Raw genomic sequence first — 19,579 nt, 5'->3', positions numbered from 1 at the left:
AAGTGGTGCAAGTCCTACTCCATCTGTTCCACACCCACATTTTAGAGTTCCTAAAGAGAATCCAGAGCAAAAAGTGGCCAGAGGCAGAGAGCAGAATCAAGAGCTAGAAAACAAGGTCCAAGCCAAAGTGAGTGGGACTGATTAAGTCTGGGAAGGTACAGATAAAAACAATCAGGCTGATTAGGTGGATGTAAAAAAGGAAAACCAGTGAGTGAAGTTCATGTGTGGATCAGGACATTGTAGCTCAATTGATACACTGTACTATCAGATCATAGCTTTGTGACTTTAATACAGATTCTCCACATCAAATTTGATCAACACAAGACAAAATGGTAGTTCAGTATAGATGTCATAATAATTTGTTCTAGATTTTAGTCACATTAAGCAAAGTATCCCCATAGAAACACATTAACAGCCAAAAGCAGCAGGGCATTAACATTGCAAATTCTTCTCCAAAGGGGCTCCTCATGCAATGAGTTCAGTTCACTGTTTTCAGTCAATGGAGGTGCCGAGCCAGTGGTTGTACCAGTTAGACCACAGAGCCAGAGAAAAGTTCTTCGACACCAGGATTCTGGTAAGTGGTCATGGCTTGAGACAGGGTTGAGGTCACAGTCTACTTGGTCCAAAGTCATCGGGGGACCTGTGAGGTTGATCCGAGGCTCCTGGCTGTATCTGGATCTCCACGTCAGCCTGTATAGCTAGATAGTAGAGGAGGAGATTGAACACATGTCAGTGGTTCTGCTTGACACTCCTTTAGGTTTAAATCAGAAACGTTTTCTAAGTGAGTACATGTAACACAATGTCCTCTAGCCTTTTCTAACTACAGTAATTTAACATGTATACATTATGGTGGTACTGCTTTTGGTTCCACATTTTCCACCTGAGTTGACCGAGGTCAAGTATAAAGTTCTCTAAAGACCTGTCAGCAGTGCAATTGCTTACAGTGTATTGGGACCTGCATTACTAAAATTATTGAGAGGTTTGCAAGCAATGGCTTAAAGATAGTAATTGCAAGGTTCTGTTTGGTGCATATTTAGAAGAGATGCAGCTGGATGAAGTCTTATGAAAACTATTGTACAGTATACAAAAAATGAAGAATGTCAGTATGTTAATCTGATTAATTAAAACAAAATTTCTATTTCTCATTTTAAATATAAAGCATAAAGGAAACTCTTTCATGATGTTTCTTACATGTTCTTTAGGTATTGGAGCAGTAGTCCAGCTGATAACAACAATGACAAGACAGGTGAGAGCCAACAGGATTAGAGCAAAGTACAGGTAGTGGACATCAGCCAGGACAGCAGGTCGACCATCAGGCTGACCACAGGAAGGAGCTGTGTGAGAGAACTCCAGAACCATTCGGATAACTCCTACCACTAGTCCAGTCATCAGACCCCAGAATGCACCCTGGGAAACACACAAAAATGTCTATTAGGTGCAATGTCATTAGATACTTGCCAAATAAACTAATGAAAAAGAAAGAAAATGGTATTAAGTCTAGAAAGACCAAATGTAATGTAACAGAGTCTTTTGTTTTTCTAGAGTTCTGATTAGTATGGTGGCCCCTTAGAACAACAAAAGGGAAAACACAACATTTCACAAAACACAATAAAAAATATACATTAACATTTCACAAAATATTATGCCAAAAGAGAAAATGCAACAACAAAAGAGAAAACGCAACAACAGAAAACAAAATGCAATGACAAAAGAGAAAACACAATGACAAAAGAGAAAATTGGTAAATGTTGGCTGTATGGAAAGTCTCTTCCTTCCTTCCTTTCATCCTCCACTGAAATTATTTGTCTGAAACCTAAACTTGGACATCAGTTAAAGTTTGAAGCTGTGTGTTACAAACAGAGTTAGGTTGTTTTTGAGAGACTGTTTACACAAATTTTCAAACTTCAAAAATCTAGTGAGCAGATGCCAATGTATTTGCCTATACATTTTTCAGCATGAAAATGTATAGGCAAATGTAGGGTCTCTGGGGGCCATTTTTGGACACTTTACAGGAGTCAAATTATACTGCTTTTCAGGCTAAAAAATATTGGTCCTGGATTTTTTTTTCCTGGAAATTCTCATGCCAAAACAACATGTAGACCACCTCCACTGACTTATCATAAAATGTCCCTAAAACCTTCTGAAAGAACAAGCTGTTTTGGGGTGTGTCACTTAGAAAGCAAATAAGATGCCATCCCCATGCAGAGTTCAGGTTACAGTATCCTTCTCGTTGCCCGCTCCCAGGAGTCAATGCAACGGGATCAAGACAGTTTTCTAAATCTTATTTTTAATATGAAGATTAGAAATTGTAATTTAGTATTTTTTTAGTACTTGTAAGTTTTTTTATGCTTAAATTTGTCAGTGGATTAAATAAGTAATTGAAGACATTATTTCATGCAGTTCATTGTTTGACATGCCCATTGCCATTATTTTCCAGTTTCATGTTTCATCCCTTTTTTATTTGAAAAGTTAAAACTGAACATTAACTAACTTAACTAACAGCTTGGTAACTAAGGGCTTTTTTAAGTTCGTATAGTGAAGATTACTTTTTCTGTAGTTGTACTCTTTTTTTAACGATGTCAGAAAAACAATGATTTTGATTTTACAGAGTGTTTCCATTCCCCAGAAAGTCTTTGACCTACCTGCTCATTAGCACGTGGCCAGAAGATAGCCATTAGGAATACGGCAGTAATGGGAGGAGCTAGAAAGCTGGTCACTGACTGGATATAATCAAACAGCTGTCCACTGTTGGCTGTCTGAATGACTGGAATCCACAACAGACTGACACAAACCAAGACCAGGATGAATACCCTAAAATGCACAAAGTGTTATCATTAGATTACTTTTGGACGAGAGAAATTAAAAAAATGTTTCAAAAAATCATTATAAATGGCAAGTGAAAGTGAATAACATTTTTTCATTTGTCTCTAGGCTCTCTGTTTAACAACACAGTTATTGAATTTAAGTCTGACAGTTAACCAGCCATGCTGCTACTGTCATCAAATTTAGCTAATAATACATTCAGAAATTCTGAAATAAATATAATTAATGCAACAAAAAAATGACAACAACTATGTTTGTATTAATCCAATAAGACTGTACATTGATTTAGCCCACATCTGGATTTAGACTGCTAAAACTCTACCTATTCTTCTCAGGGTTAGAGTTAGGGTTAGTCAATTTAGTTTGTTAATTTCTCTGTCTTTAAAAACAGAGACCCATGACTTTCATTATGCTCATACTATTTTACCTGTCCTGCTCTATTGTGGATATATTAAACTGACACCGTTATATCATGTTGACAATAATAGAATCACATAATTGTCAATTAAGTGACAATTATGTGATTCTATTATTGTCAACATGATCCACAGTTGCTGATGTGTGCGCCACTAAGAAAATAATGACTTTTTAACAGTATTAATTTTGTTTTGTAGTTGTTATGTTGTTCCACAAACTTTTAAATATGAAATTTATTGCAAAAAAAGAAAATGTATATAGAAAATGTATAGTTATATTTTTGCTACCTGAGACATGGTGTAGAACAGAAATAGCAACTCTACCTTGTAAAATGTGTGCTTATGTGGATCTAGTGTCTATTGTGTGCATTGAAATAGGCTTCCTTTGCTCATTATGATTTGACTGATCTTAGTAGTGACTGTGTGTCCTGATGTTTAATTAGGCAATGCAAATTCATAATGAACAAAAATCACCACATAACTCTAAAATTCAATATCCAATATTATTATTTCTTCTGGACAGGGAGTACATTTATGGCGCAAAGGGTTTGGAGTTATTCAATATGTATAGGCCGATACAGGCCTACCTTCCAACGATCATGAGTTCCCTCTCAGAAGCTTTAGGCCTGGCTCTGTGGTAGAGGTCCAGCGTGAACAGAGTGGCGCTGCTGTTAAAGATGGACGTCAAAGAGGACATCAAAGCTGCTAACATCACTGCGAGCATTAGGCCACGAAGACCTAGAAAGACATGGAGCATCAAAAGCATGGGTACTTAGGGTAAATAATAAACTATTCAGGGTTTAACAGATTTTTTATATTAAATATCATGAAGAAAATAACACATACTGTAGAACATCAAATCAGTGGTCATTATGTGTGTTTGGTGTCAGTCAGAGTTCACATACAATATAAAGTTGATGTACTGGAACTCTAAATAGTTGAGTAATTGTATTAAGTTTGAATTCTAGCTAAAGGAAACCCATAAAAAAAAAAGGTAACCTATTTCTGCTAGTTAAACATCAACAATTCTTCCTCTATGCTCTGTGTTGACAACATCAGATCTGACTTCTTAATGAAGGGCCTTCTTTGTGTATACTGGATTATCATCCCATAGAGAGAAACACAAGACTGTAATTTTCCCTTCAAATTAATAGATAATAGTTTAATTATTCACATACTTTTGCCACACACAAATGTTTAATGAATCATGTTCTATGATTAATAATTGAATTTAATACACACAAGCAGACACCTTACATAGTGATAGTTGATTTTTGTACTTCCATATACCTTTCTTGCCTCCAAACTTTCGTACAACAATAAATCTTAGAATTGACTTAAAACAACTGTGAGTCTGCATGCTGAAGGTATTTCTCACTGTGGGGATTTAAATCATGCTATACAGTTACAGAGTTACTAGTGGGGACATGACCTTTCTCTTCCAAATGCTGATCAATTCTGGTGGTAAAGAAATTATTAAATTGATTATTTGGTTCATGGTTAGAATAAGGTTAGGTTAGGATAATGTTTAGGGTAAGGGGCAAAGGTATGCATTGTGTGTGTGTGTGTGTGTGTGTGTGTGTGTGTGTGTGTGTGTGTGTGTGAAACAGAGAGACTCACCCACAGGCATTAGCTCTACCACTAGTTTAGGGTAGGCGATGTTGGAGCAACCAACTGAAGCTCCACACACACTCTGACAGATATCTGGATCCACACAACCTACCTCATCTACAAATGCACACATAGATAGTAAGTAAGTAAGTAAGTAAGTAAAGACATTAAAATGCCCTATGCATCCATAAAATATTTATTCTATTAACACCTTTTCCACATTTTGTAATGTTATAGCCTTGTTCCAAAATGTATAAAATTAAATAATTCCCTCAGCATTCTACAAAATAAAAGTGTATGTAGTTTCTTTAAAATCTTGAGCTTGTGCATTCTGTTTCCACTAATCATTCTTAAGGTCTTATTAAAACTTCTTTGAAATCCAATAATACCACTGTCTTGGAGTTGGAGGTTGGAGCTGTTTTGTCAGGAACATGCATACCAGTAGTCTGCTGGAGGTTATTTTGTTAGGGTCTTACAGTGCTCCTTCTATGCTACTTTATTTTCATTGCATATCATGTGTACAACAAAATTAGACCCCTTCTTCTGAAGAGGCAGATGCCAGTCCTGCTGCTGGGTTGCTGCTCCTTTTGCAGTTATGTTAACACCCACCTTAGTTCCCTGTTTTGTGTAGTTTTCTCTAATAAATCTAGTTTTAGTTTATATATGCCTTGTCCTCTTTCCCTTACTTGTGACATACAAATGCCACTCCACTCCACTGCCTCTCTTTCAGTCCCCTGTCTCTGCTAAGGAGACCTCTCCCGTCTCCCAGTCTGCTCAACCAAGAACTCTCAGAATTACTATTAGTAATTCCATGTATGATAGTTTGGATTTCACTGCCTGTTTATGCAGCCATCTCTAGTTACTAGCCTTTGTCTTTAGTTTGATTTCGTCTGTCTGCTAGCTCTGGCCTGGCGTGTATTTGGTCTCTGACTGCAACCTGTGATTAAACGCTGTTTATGGCTCCAGCCTACCTACGCCGTGCTTTTGGGTCCTCGCCTCGTTGTGCCTGTGACAGTATGGGCTGACCACTATGGATCCAGCAAACGTGGCTGGTGAACTACAGGCACAGGCCAAGGCAATCAGGAGCCATGACCTGGAGGACCTCACACTGCAGCTAAGGCATCTGACTCTGCAGCAAAGATCCGCATTGGAGACCTTGTCACCATTAACGGCCGCATGAGCGCCTCAACTACCCCCACCTGAGAGGTTTTTGCAGCCATCTCCGTTGCCCTCTGAAGATGCGCAGATAGCGTACATCATCTCGCTACTCATAGGACCTGCCCAACAGTGGGGAACGGCAGAATGGGATCGACGCTCCGAGATCTGCTCTTCGGTTCGGATGTTCACGGAAGCCATGAGGGGGCTGCGTGTTTAACTGCGCAGCCCCCTCCAAGAACGCCTCTCATCGGCTGCTGCGTATAGCACAAGGGGACTGTTCTGTGATGGACTACGCCGTGGATTTCCGTACGCTGGCGGCAAGAAGTAGGTGGAACGAGGATGCCTTGTTTGATTTGTCAGGGCCTATCGCCTATTATTAAAGATGACTAAGCCACTAGGGACTTACCAGACACACTGGACAATCTGGTAGAATTAGCCACTCAGGTGGATCTTCGCCTGCGGGAAGGACGGGAGGAACCCCAACAGGAGGGCATAGTGCGGCACTGATCTTCCCTAGCCTCGGCCCCATCCCCTCTGGCACCTCGGCTCCAGTTGGGCAGTTCCCGCTTGTCTCCAGAGGAACGCCAGCGCCGTCTCAAAAGTAATCTCTGCCTGTACTGCAGCTCACCTGGACATTTTCTAAATTGTCTGAATTGGGCTCATCAAGAGTACTTCGTAATGCCAGTGGTTTTTGAGGCCTTGGACAACAACGTGCTGTGAGACATGATCAACTGTTTCGTATTTGTCTATTTGGATGATGTCCTAATCTTTTCCAAAGACATCCAGGAACATATCAAACAAGTCTGGGCTGTTCTCCAGAGGCTCCTAGCTAATGGCCTCTTCTTAAAGGCTGAAAAATGTGCCTTCCATGTCAAGTCCACTAGCTTTTCTCGGTTACATCATCCAGATGGACCTTGGGAAAATGAAGGCTGTCCTTGCGTGACCCGTTCCCACCTCTTGGAGAGAGCTGCAGCGTTTTCTGGGGTTCACCAACTTTTGCAGGCAGAATTACAGTTCTGTCACTTCACCTCTTCACCAACTCATATCTGGACCCTTCCCCTTCGTCTAGACCCCAGAGGCGGACCAAGCCTTCCCACTTCACCTTAGCACCTGTCCTCACCATTCCCGACCCCAAGAGACAGTTTCTGGTCAATGTAGATGTCTTGAGCTGGGCTCTGTTTTTCACATGGCCTGGCCTTCTGCATCCACTTCCCTTTCCTCGCTGTCCTTGGTCGCACCTGTCTCTGGACTTTGACACTGGACTCCCCACGTCTGAAGGTAATACAGTCATACTCATTGTTGTTGACAGATTCTCAAAGGCTGCCCACCTTATTCCTCTTCCCAAGCTGTCATCATCCAAAGAAAGGGCGGAGGTTGTTCTCTCTCAGGCGTTTCATCTGCATGAGAGTCGGAAGACCGACCAACGTGGTCTCGACAGGGGACCTCAGTTCATGGCCAAATTCTGGAAGGACTTCTGCCAACTACTGGGAGCCATGACCAGCCTAAGTTTAGGATTCCACCCACAAACAAACGGCCAGACTGAGAGGATGAATTAGGAACTGGAAAGGACCCTCCGGTGTCTCTGCTCCAAGGAACTAACTTTCTGGTCCAAGTCCCACCTGTGGGTGGAATATGCTCACAACTCCCTGCCTTCCTCAGCCACTGGGTTTTCCCCCTTTCAATCGCCACCAACCTCCCCTCTTCCCATGCAGGACTCTGATGTGCCTTCAGTCCAGGTCTTCATTCGCTGTTGCAGACGGGCGTGGATCAGGGCCCAGAGCACCCTTCTCCCTATGTCTCGTCATTATGTTAGGGCAGCTAACAAGCTCCACTCTCCTGCCCCCCAGTACGCTCCAGGACAGAGTATGGCTGTTGACTCGTGACCTACCTCTGCGGGTGGACTCCAGGAAGCTCGCCCCCCACTTTGTCCTTTCCCTGTCTTTAAAATTGTGTCCAGTGGCTGTGGCCCCCAAGCTTCTTAAGGCCCTCCGGATGCATCCCACTTTTCATGTCTCCCACCTCAAGCCTGTCAGGACCAGCCCTCTGGCTTGTTTATGCAGCTTTAGTTACTAGCCTTTGTCTTTAGTTTGGTTTTGCCTGTCTGCTAGTTCCTGCCTGCCTGTATATTTGGTCTCTGCCTGCAACCTGTGATTACAGGTTGATTTTGTTGTGATACACTGAGCTCCTCTCTTCTCCTTTATCCTATATCAATTCAAATGCCACCATTGCATGTCATTAACTTTGTGTCTCCCTCTCTCCCTTTACTTTTCTACAGGTATCCTCAACCTGGAGCTGTTATGTCCAGAATCCAGCTCACCTGCCCAATGTTCTTGCTGCTTGTTTTTGTTTTTGTTGCCACTATGAGCCTGGTTCTGCCTAGCATTGTAAAGTGCCTCGAGATAACTTTTGTTCTGAATTGGCGCTATACAAATAAAACTGAATTGAATTGAATTGAGAAGGCGAGAGACTGAGTGAATATTTGTGTGGAAAGTGGGTGCTAAAAATAAACCAAGGAGAAAACCAGAAGACCAGATATGGATCATGGCATTTCATTGTACTGTATGTATTGTATGCAAAAGTAGTGTTCTTCCATCCAATACTAATTTGTCTAATTGCAAAATTGACAAACACAATAGTAACACATTTTCAAATGTTTTAAATGTTAGCTATTCATTTTTCAGCTCTTATTTCAAATAGAAATAAATAACAACTGGATGGAGCATGCTTTTCTTGTTGTTTGAAGAAGGAAGTAAGGGTCGCAACCACCTTTAGGAAGGCGATTATCATATGTTGCATTTACTTCAATAAAGTGCCTTTGACATGACAGCCTAACAGAAAAACAAAAAGACTGACCTGGGAAAAGTGCTCGACTGATCATGCCTGGCATCACAATGAAGAATGTTGGCAGGAGTTTGAGGTAGCCTCCTAATACACTGCCTGCTTTGGCATGAGACAAAGACTTTGCTGACAGAGACCTCTGGACTATAACCTGAACACACACACACACACACACACACACACACACACACACACACACACACACACACACACAAGAAGAAGACACATGCACATACAATACATAACATAATATACAAATATTTTTTCGCACTGAAAGTGAAGGATGAATACAGTGATTTTGAATACAACTACAGTATAGTGCAATTGATTCAAAGTCATACATAGTCGTACCATAAAAACAACATTTAAAATCTTTTCAGGTAAATTTTTCAGGTTGTACAATTTTTTACATTGTCTCTTTCATCTAAACTACAGTAACATGGGGCCTTGTGGGTTAGGGTATTGCTGGCCTTGGGGGCGGGGGGCCTCTCAGCTAGTGCAGGAGCGGACCTGGGGGTCTGGGCTTTGGTGCCCTGGGCCTGTGTGGTGTTTCGGTGGGTGGCTATCTGCATCCAAAGAGGGATGGCGGGAATTGTGCCTGCCTTGGCAGTTGGGCGTCCTCTGGCAATCAAGGGGCCTGAGTGGTGGGATGTGGAGAGTGTGGTAAGGTAAGGGGGTAGTGACCATCCTGGCTGTGGCGGCCAGTGGGCTCTTTGCTAGGTTGTAGATGTCTTGTGTACCTGCGTCAACCTATGTACCTTTGAGCAGGAGGTATGTGTAAGTACAAGTGCTTTGTGTTTGACTGCACGGGGGTAAATAAAAGCATGTGTGTGGTAATGGCTGTGTTGATGTGTATGTGTGCATAGCTGTCTGGTGACAGAGTGCAGTTGTTGTCTGGTCACCTGTGATGCCCTGGGCATCACTGTGGCGCCCTTTGGGGTCAGTGGGCCTGGCATATTTAGGAAGGTCAGGGGAAGGGACGACCATACTGTCAAGCCAAAAGTCATTGTATCATGCAAAGTTGATGCCTCATGTGCTAATTGCTCTGCTCTCACTTACATGTCATATGACCACAGTGTAATCATAGACTTTGCAATTAGAAAGTCTTCTTTTTTCATTTTGGCATGGAATCGCAAATGCAATTAATTGTTCATCCCTAATAAAAAATGATTCAATTGACCCAACCCTGTCCCACCTAGAGCTGAATACCCCACAGGACCTATGCTGTGGGGTATAGGTCCTGTGGTTTTTTTTCTCTGAACATATTGTTGTGTGTTTTTTCCAAACAACTCAATTTTGGTTTCATCTGTCCACCAGTAGTGCTGTGGAACATCCAGGTGCTATTTTGAAAACTTAAACGTGCTGCAATATTTTTTTTGGATAGCAATGGCTTCCTCCGTAGTGTTCTCCCATGTACTCCATTCTTGTTTAATGTTTTCCTCATTGTAGACGTGTCAACAAAAATGTTAGCATGTGCCAGTCTTTAGCTGACACTCTAGGATGCTTCTTTACCTAGCATTCTGCACTGTGCTCTTGCAGTCATCTTTAAAGGACAACCACGCCTACGGAGACTAGCAACAGTGCTGCAACAGTATACCCAGAACTGGTGTGTTTTTCAATGGCAGGACAGCTTTCAGAAACACATCCAATATCATCACACTGATTGGACTCAAGGTTGACTCACTCCTGGTCAAGTCATTAGGCTAGGGATACTTTTTACACCCTGCACTGTGAATGTTTACATGTTATGTTTATAAAAACATGAAAACATATGATGTTTGTGTACTATTTTCAGCAGACTGTGTTTTTGTATTGTTGTGAGTTAGATCGGAGCACATTTTTTGACCAATTCATGGTCTAATTATATATATATATATATATATATATATATATATATATATATATACACACACACTCAACTTGAACTGAAAGCAAAATTGTCCAGTAACAAAAAGGCATCTTTTACTCAATGTTGTATGCTATCCTGCCGGATGGGATACAGTAAAAAAAACTAAAGGGTGCAGCTCCAGCAGTGACAGGAAAACAATACTTCATTTACTTAGATTTAAACTGTTTAAATAGTGTCGGGAGCATTAGGAATCACTGGTGGTACTGCCACAAAAGTTGCACTACCTGAGCTGTTAATGTTAATTTCCAATGTTAATCCCTGCAGTATTAAATATGCTAGCATTTGCAAATTAAAACAAAATCTATGGACTACATATAGCTGATAGATAAAGTGTAGTTAACCTTACCTGATCTGTGCACCAGACCCACGTAGCCAAAACTGTGAGTCCAAATACCAGACCTGGCCAGGGTAAATCCCCTGACACAGGGTCTCTGAACATGTGGAAGGCATCACTACGAGGCAGGTGGCAGGTGGTGTTGGTGACTGTCACTGAGGGAACAGCTGACATGTAGTAGATCACAAGCCCCTCATACCAACCAACTTTAGAGAATCCTGAGGAATGCACGCATGCGCGCGCACATACACAAATACACACACACACACACACACACACACTTTACTATCAGTGACTAGATGATGCTTTAATCAACATCATTACCATTGGCTAATGTTTTTGTGAAATTTTCAAATGTTCACACAAAAGTGAGGACTAAAAATCTGTTAATATATTAGTTCTCTGTTGTGTTTTCATGTACATGTGTATGTCTTTATTTGCTGTCAGCAAATTTTGTGAACAAATTTGGTTCAAATACTATTGATGGTCTTGAGGATATTTAGCTGGTCCCCATATTAGGACAGTGGGCATTTTGTTGTAATATGCATATGAGTGTTCTGACAAGTATAGTGTGGCATGATGTAAATGTTTTAAATTTTTTTCCCAGTGCAATTCTTGAAAGAAAGACTTTTGAGGACCTTTCAGCTGGTCCTCACAACATCTGAGACAAAGAGTGAGTGAGTGTCAAAAAGAGAGAGAGACGGAGCAACCTACCTATGAACGTTAATGCACAGGCTCCACCAACCATGATCAAAGTCTGGAATGCATCGGTGTAGATCACTGCTGCCAAACCACCTACACACCCACCCACACAAAACATACCTGGTGGTTTTAATGTCGCTGATCAGCATATGATGTAGTTTTAAGCAAGGGACTTTTTGTTTGGAAAGGACATAAATAATATAGTAGCCAATTGGTCTAAATCATTAACTTGAATTTTACATAATCTTACAAATTTCTATAGAGCTACAGTAGTGGGTGTGTTCCAGTGGTACATATGTATGACAAATAACAGAAGTGCCTTGATACAACTCTTTTGACTTGGCAATACATAAATAACCTGTACAAATTAATGTCAGATTTGGTCTCACTACCACATTTAAGCTCTTCTCCAGTAGGTCCTCCAGCAGATTAATCTTAATTAATAGCACATATTTGTAATAATTCAACTACAAAATGCATAATGTGTCACAAAACGTAACCTGAGGTCTTTCGGACTGTACCAAGAGAAGTGAACAGAACTGTATCGTCACATCTGTCATTCCTAAACCAAAACAAAAACAAAAAAAACAAACAAACAAACTTTTACTTCTTGATAATTGACATCCTAAAACCCTACTTAAAGGAACAATATTTCATATATTTACTACATTAAATGATAACATTTTAAAGATTTAAGAAACATGCCTGTCATGAATAAGGGGAAAGGGACCAGGCAGGCAAGCAAAAAAACTAGATTTATTCACAAAACTGGGAACTAAGGGGGATGTCAACAGACACTACAAACAACTGCCAAAAACACTAAGACAAAGTAACAACAAAACTACCGAAATGGCGGGGTACAAAGTCACAAATCAGAAATCAAAGTGCAAAAGAAAACCACTGCTCAATGGCAGGAAAACAAATGTCCAAAGTTCAGAGGGGCTAAGTCCAGATGATCAAGGAGGGGAAGAAAACAGGGCTAAGGAGGGTGGCCAGGAGCAGGGCTTAAAACATTCTCTCTTACATTCTCTTTTAAACTTTTCTTTCCGAACTAGTAGTTTTATTTCCACTGTGCCCTATGCAAAATAAATATAGCCTAGATAGATATGAAATAATTATGTAATTTAAATATAACAACTTAACTGTAGACTTTCTAGGTTTAAAAATTAACAATAAAAAAAAACACAAAACTTTCATGATTCAGTCCTGGGAGCTGAGAGGTATTGCAAGATAAGAGATTGCGCAGGGATTTTCACAGATACCCTGGTTAAATCTATCCTTGACGTGGTTGCATATAAGCTAGATCAATTAATTCTAGTCTAGTTACCATGTAGATGTATTCTGTGTTGCCTGTGTTATAGTTATCCACTCATCCCAGCTTCATTTAGCCTAGACTCAGTTGCATGAAAGCATGTTAAGTTAAGCTGAATTAAGCTACTATGGACATTTGTTCTCTAAATTTAGCCTGGTACAGTGAAGGCTAACATCTAGGATTAGATAGATAGGGACTAATCTTTAATGTTTTCTGCTATATGTTGCCTCATTTTATATGTTCATAATTTAATTATGCCTATGTTGGTTTGTTTTTTAACAGTATTGTTTTTTTTTTGATTATTCATGTGGTAATAGTGATCGCTGTAAGAGTTATTATATATCGGTAGTTTAATAAAGATTGCAGTTCATGTGGTTTAGGTTTGAATTGTGATTGTTGAGTTTATTAGAAACAGCTAATGATTTTTCTAGGGCATTTTTATTTAGGTCCATAACATGGAATCATGCAGTACAGTGTATAATAAACTTTAAAAGGACCAATTTACAAGTTAATCTTACCGATGGCATGCCTTTTCTTAATGTTGACGCTCAGTCAAGACTCCAGGCATCACAGAGTTGTCTGGGACAAACCTGATCCTTTAGCATTTAAAGACCATACCTGATTGAGAGGTACAGATTGTCACGTGATATTTATGTCGACTTTTATGTCCACATATAAAACAACAGACAGTGCGGCGCTGCACAATAGGAAGGGTTGTCCTGGTTATAAAATTACTTGTTCATGTGTTTATAACTTTCCCTGTTCACAGAAGTCCCCTCTCCATAAAGGAGGAGTTCTACAAGATTGCAGGTAACATGAATGACAATGGCAATGGATTGCACACACATGAAACGACCCTTAGGGGAGACTATGTAAGTAGAAAAACCTTTCACAGTATCACTGCCTAGGTAAGAATGATTTATGGCCAGCCTGCAAAATGTTCTTGTACTTCACCTTGATCTTGTTGCAGTTCCTCCCTTTGTCCCGTGTCGGTTGGTTTTAGTTTTCCACCTGGTCTCATCTCACTCCCCTTACCCTAGTTACCCATGTATGGATTTTCTCTTTCTCCACTCACTGGCTCATTAATCATAGATTTGTTTCACCAGTTTGTCCCCCTTTCTTTATAAGCTCTCTCAGTCTTTTGTTTTGCTGGTTTGTCAAATTGAACTTCCCCATTTCTTAGTTTGTTTGGTTGTTGGACTACATTTTGGAAATATTATTAGTTGGATCACCCTGGACTTCACCTCACCTTGTTTGTTCATGTTTTTGATCCCTTTGGACTTTGTTTGCTGGACTTTGTTCTTGTTTGTAAGTTTGTGCTTTTGCCTGCCTTTGCAGTTCCTTTTCTTTGTTACTTTGTATGGTTTGCTTCGTATGTTTGTTTTCCTGCCTTTGGCAGTGATTTTTGTTATTTTGTATTGCAGTAGTGAGTTCATTTCGTTTAGGTGTGTAGTTTGTGTATAGTTGTTTGTTGATTGTCTGTTGTATTTTGTGTGTTTAGTTTATTAGTTCATATTTTGCCTGCGTTACGGCAGTATTTTCTGTTGGTACTTTGTATGTCTGGTTTATGGTTCTTTTGTACTTTTGTATCCACTGTGTTTTCGGGTCTTTTTACGTTGGTACTTTGTTAGTGTTTGTTGGTTCCCCGAGTCCCCTGTCTTTTGTTAATAAATTACCCTTTTGTATTTACTCGTTTGTCACGTTTGTCAGTTTTGTAACAGATCTGCTGCCAGGTTCTTTTTTGGCCAGACATGTTTTTTCTTTTGAGATAGCATTAATACGGTAGATAATTGATAGAAATTTACCAAGATTATAGACTTGGTTTAATAAATATATTAACTCCTGAAAAACTATGTTTAGTGTGGATTTTACTGAATAACATATGCACTGCTGATGATCACAATACATTTATAGTGTAGGCTACAACTGTTTAAGATATGATAAACTTTATTAATCCTCAAAGGTGATTAATAAGGAAAGCATCTTGACATGCATCAAGGGTGAATCAGATGTGGCGGAGGGAATCTGGTAATTTTCGAAACATCGTTCAGAATCAGATGATAAATATAAATGGTCTGCACTTATATAGCGCTTTTCTACCTAGCTGGTACTCAAAGTGCTTTACACTGCGTCTCATTCACCCATTCACACACACATTCACACACTGATGGCAGAGCTGCTATGCAGCTGACCTGACTCACCAGGGACAACTTGGGGTTCAGTATCTTGCCCAAGGACACTTTGGCATGTGATGTGGCAGCTGGGAATTGAACCACCAATCCTGTGATTGGCAGACAACTGCTCTACGTATTGAGCCACAGCCACCCCCAAATAAAACGGAAATGTCTGGCTTGGTATTTATTGACCCATGGACCGGTCTGCGGCCCGGGGGTTGGGGACCATTGGTGTAGGGGATGGTCAGTGTACCGTAGAATGGTCTCTCTCTTGACCTGCCTTTTTTTTTTTTTTTTTTTTTTTTAATCACAGCCTCTTGGGAGTCCAACCTCAGACCAGTTACTGTGTAGGCTTTATGCACCAGCTTTTCCAGGCGCTTTACATCCTACTGCTTTATACTGCCTCCCCAGCAACTTCCACCATAAAACACCACACTTGCTACTGTAATTTGATAAAACATTTGTAGCATCTTCGTGCAGATGTATAATGACCTGTACATCTGCTGCATCACAAACGGTGATGGGATGAACCTGCAGAAATCCACTACCATCTCCTTGGTAGTGTATCTCCTGTCCATTCCTGATACATGCAACATTTAGCAGTATAATCACAGTACCTGTAAATGTGGCCACACTTTTGTGAATTGTACTTGTACAGGAATACATGAAAACAGTCCCCTGTGAAGCCCCAGTGCTGCTTAGAACTTTAACAGAGATGCATTTGCCCAACCTGACAATCTGTGGCCTTTCGGTCAGGTAATTAGTGGTACAAATGAGGGGTCAACCCCCTTACCTCTCAGTTTTTTTCTTAAGATCCTTCCCAGTTGCACCTAACCGATGGTGGAGCATGCTCAGGTGATGGAGAGGGGATATCTTTAGAGGTGGACATGCACACAGGTATAGGGAAAGGAGTTGGACTAGCTGGAAACATTGAGGAGGAATGAGAGGTTGTGGGGCGAGAGGCTGCATTTGTAAACAATCTGTTTATTCAAACATTCAGTGTCCACTGCGAAACCCCCCCCCCCCCCCCCAACTGCTAAAAGCTTACACTGTTATTGGTCATAGCGCACCCCTACTTCTGATTCTGACAGCTGATACTAATTTTAACCACCAGGTTATGAATGGGAATGTGAAATTATAATAAATTTTTACCTACCGTATTTTCCGCACTATAAGGCGCACCGCATTATAAGGCGCATGGAAAAGACGCTACAGTAGAGGCTGGGGTTACGTTATGCAACATTAGATAGAGCTGTGCTAAAGGAAAATGTCAACAAAACAGTCAGGAGTGTCAGGAGTTAGTAGGACCAATAATAAGGCCGAAGCAATCTACTCAGTTTAGTGCGTTTATTGCGGCACACAAACAAAACTACAGCGCAAGCATCAGCTGAGCAGTCTTTTCTTTAGAAAAACACAAAATGAGTAAATATTAATACCTGGTGAAATCAAAAAAGATAATCCAAATCCAATAGGATATCCAAAATAATCTAGTGAAAACAACAAAACACAAACCGGGAAAAAGTATCACAGTCCATACTCCAAAGCAATAATCCATGTAGCAGAATCCTCAGCCATTGAGTACTTTAAGTCCTCCACACTAGTTTGTCATGAGTTTGTCGGGTGCACAACAGGTGCAATCAATCGGATTAACGAATGTCAAGCTGCTGCATGAACACCATTCCGCCCGAAAACGGGACCTTCAAAATAAGAGGTCAGCCTGAAAGGTAGTCGGCGGATCCTCACACAGAGAGGTCGGTCAAACTTTATTAATAGATTGCCATCATGCCTTTCAGTTCAAGTGATAAATGAATAACAATAAGTTGTGACAAAGGCAGGTAAAAAGTATTATAGTATTGTTCTTAAAAATTTATCAGAGTGAGAGTTGTGTATTTTAATTGGTCTTTGTTAAGATAATTAGTTCAGAGTGAGCGCTCTTTACACTCTCTGTTCAATAGTACAGCTTTGACGTATTTTCTCCATCGGTAAATTAAGCTAGTTTCCACAGTAAAACGAACTGGTTCATGTCTATACTGAGTGTGCTTTATACGTTTGTGCCTTGGAAAGCATTTGTCTTTGTAAGTATTAACATGTTTATTGTCATTAGAAGTATGTTAGTTGTTACCTGTTACATGTGATAAATTACGTGTGCGTGTTATTGTAATTAGCTTCATTCAAGTCAAGCTAGCGTGTGCGAGTGTAACATACCAAATGTGTAACGATGTGTATTATTTGTTAATTTAGTTTCTTTCAGTTACATAAAGAAAAGATAGGAGTTTGACCTCCAACTGTAGCCATCTCGCGTTGTTCCCTCAGAAACTCTGTGTAGTCTTCTTTGCTTAGCCATCTTGTTGCTGCATCCACTTCTGCACCATTGATTGGTGGCTCATAAGGCCACCAATCAATGGTGGCCTTTAATGTCAAACGTTTATTCCCGTGTTCTACTGCGTGACTGACTCAATATTGATCCATATATAAGGTGCACCGGATTATAAGGTGCACTGTCGGCTTTTGAGAAAATTTAAGACTTTTATTTTGGATTTCCTATTGGATTTGGATTATATATGTTTCAAGGACTTTGATTTCACCAGGTATTAATATTGACTCCTTTTGTGTTTTTCTAAAGAAAAGACTGCTCAGCTGATGCTTGCGCTGTAGTTTTGTTTGTGTGCCGCAATAAACGCACTAAACTGAGTAGATTGCTTCGGCCTTATTATTGGTCCTATTAACTCTTGACACTCTGTTTTTTTGACATTTCCTTTAGCACAGCTCCATCTAATGTTGCATAACGTAACCCCAGCCTCTACTGTAGCGTCTTTTCCATGCGCCTTATAATGCGGTGCGCCTTATATATGAAAAAAGTTTTAAAGTAGGCCATTCATTGAAGGTGCGCCTTATAATGCGGTGCGCCTTATAGTGCGGAAAATACGGTACATGTTATGTGGTGATTGCCCCTACTAAGTCAGCCAGAAACCTGGGGGTCATCATTGACGACCAGCTGACCTTCACAGATCACATCGCCACAGTCGTGTAGATATGCCCTCCACAATATCAGAAAGATCAGACCCTATCTGACGGAGTACACAACCCAACTCATTGTACAGGCGTTGATCTTATCTCGCCTGGATTACTGCAATGCACTACTGATGGGTTTACCGGCATCCACGACCAAACCCCTCCAGATGATCCAAAATGCGGCAGCACGCCTCATTTTTAATCAACCTAAAAGGTCTCATGTCACACCGCTCTTCAGATCTTTGCACTGGCTTCCTGTGGCTGCAAGGATCAGGTTCAAAGCTCTGTCTCTTGCCTACAGAGTGGTTAACTCCACAGCTCCACCTTATCTCAATTCAATCGTTCAGGTCTACATCCCCTCCCGTCCACTGCGCTCAACCAGGGAACGTCGACTGGTGGTACCAGCACCACACAGTCGACACCAAGGAAAACTGTTCAGGTCAGTGATCCCACGATGGTGGAATGAGCTGCCTATCTCTGCACGCTCAGCCACCTCACTTGCAATCTTTAAAAAACTGCTGAAAACAGAACTCTTCCGCATCTTCCTTCCCTTTCTTTCTAACATCTCTTGAAACAGAAACACTTTTTCGATAGCACTCTGCTTTGATGTTGTTTCTCCTTGACTTAGATTTTGTTTGCTTGCCTTGTTCCTCACTTGTAAGTCGCTTTGGATAAAAGCGTCTGCTAAATGACTAAATGTAAATGTAAATGTTATGTTCAATAAAAACATGTATGTATGTATGTATGTATGATTGTACATACGATGTTCTTTACGATGGTAAAGAATGCCAGATCTAAATACTTCTCAGACCTGATCACTGCTCACTGCCATAATCCTACATTTTTATTTCAGACTGTTGACAAGTTAGTAAACCCAACCCCTCCTAGCATCCCAGCTGAAAGTGATGCAGATTGTGAGAAGTTCTTAACCTATTTTAATGATAAAATAGAATCAATCAGAGCTTCTGTCATCCCCAACTCCTCACCAGTCATAGTTTCACACCCTTTTAGAGAATGCACTTTAAGCCAGTTTCCTCCCATGACCTTATTTGAGCTACTACAAACTGTCTCTAAAATGAAACCATCTTCCAGCCCAGTTGATGTCATCCCAACTCAGTTCTTAATCTCGATCATTGATTTGCTTGCTCCCCCTGAATATTTTCAATACTTCTCTGTCCACTGGGATTGTGCCAGATTATTTTAAAATTGCATCTGTGCAACCTCTTTTGAAAAAACCTGGTCTAGATCCCTCATCCCCCGAAAACTACAGACCAATCTCCAAACTACCCT

The 19,579-nt window shown here is 40.6% G+C and overlaps 1 protein-coding gene across 3 annotated transcripts in view; it reads right to left on the bottom strand.

The window, feature by feature from the left end:
• Positions 1 to 285: 285 nt before the first annotated feature.
• slc5a9 (solute carrier family 5 member 9) overlaps positions 286 to 19,579 on the bottom strand; it is a 54,128-nt gene continuing 34,834 nt past the window's right edge. For all 3 annotated transcript variants that reach the window (XM_026345105.1, XM_026345107.1, XM_026345106.1), the window contains 8 exons: positions 11,804 to 11,884; positions 11,102 to 11,307; positions 8,862 to 8,997; positions 4,860 to 4,967; positions 3,827 to 3,977; positions 2,643 to 2,811; positions 1,192 to 1,407; positions 286 to 698 (listed from right to left, as the gene is read on the bottom strand). In XM_026345105.1, coding sequence (XP_026200890.1) covers positions 381 to 698; positions 1,192 to 1,407; positions 2,643 to 2,811; positions 3,827 to 3,977; positions 4,860 to 4,967; positions 8,862 to 8,997; positions 11,102 to 11,307; positions 11,804 to 11,884 — 1,385 coding nt within the window. In that variant the 3' untranslated portion in view covers positions 286 to 380. The remainder of the gene's footprint in view (positions 699 to 1,191; positions 1,408 to 2,642; positions 2,812 to 3,826; positions 3,978 to 4,859; positions 4,968 to 8,861; positions 8,998 to 11,101; positions 11,308 to 11,803; positions 11,885 to 19,579) is intronic.

Source organism: Anabas testudineus, chromosome 4 (assembly GCF_900324465.2).
Source record: "Anabas testudineus chromosome 4, fAnaTes1.2, whole genome shotgun sequence".
Classification (NCBI taxonomy): Eukaryota; Metazoa; Chordata; class Actinopteri; order Anabantiformes; family Anabantidae; genus Anabas; species Anabas testudineus.
The sequence above is the reverse complement of the archived record's forward strand: the minus strand, read 5'-3'. Positions and strand labels throughout refer to the sequence as shown.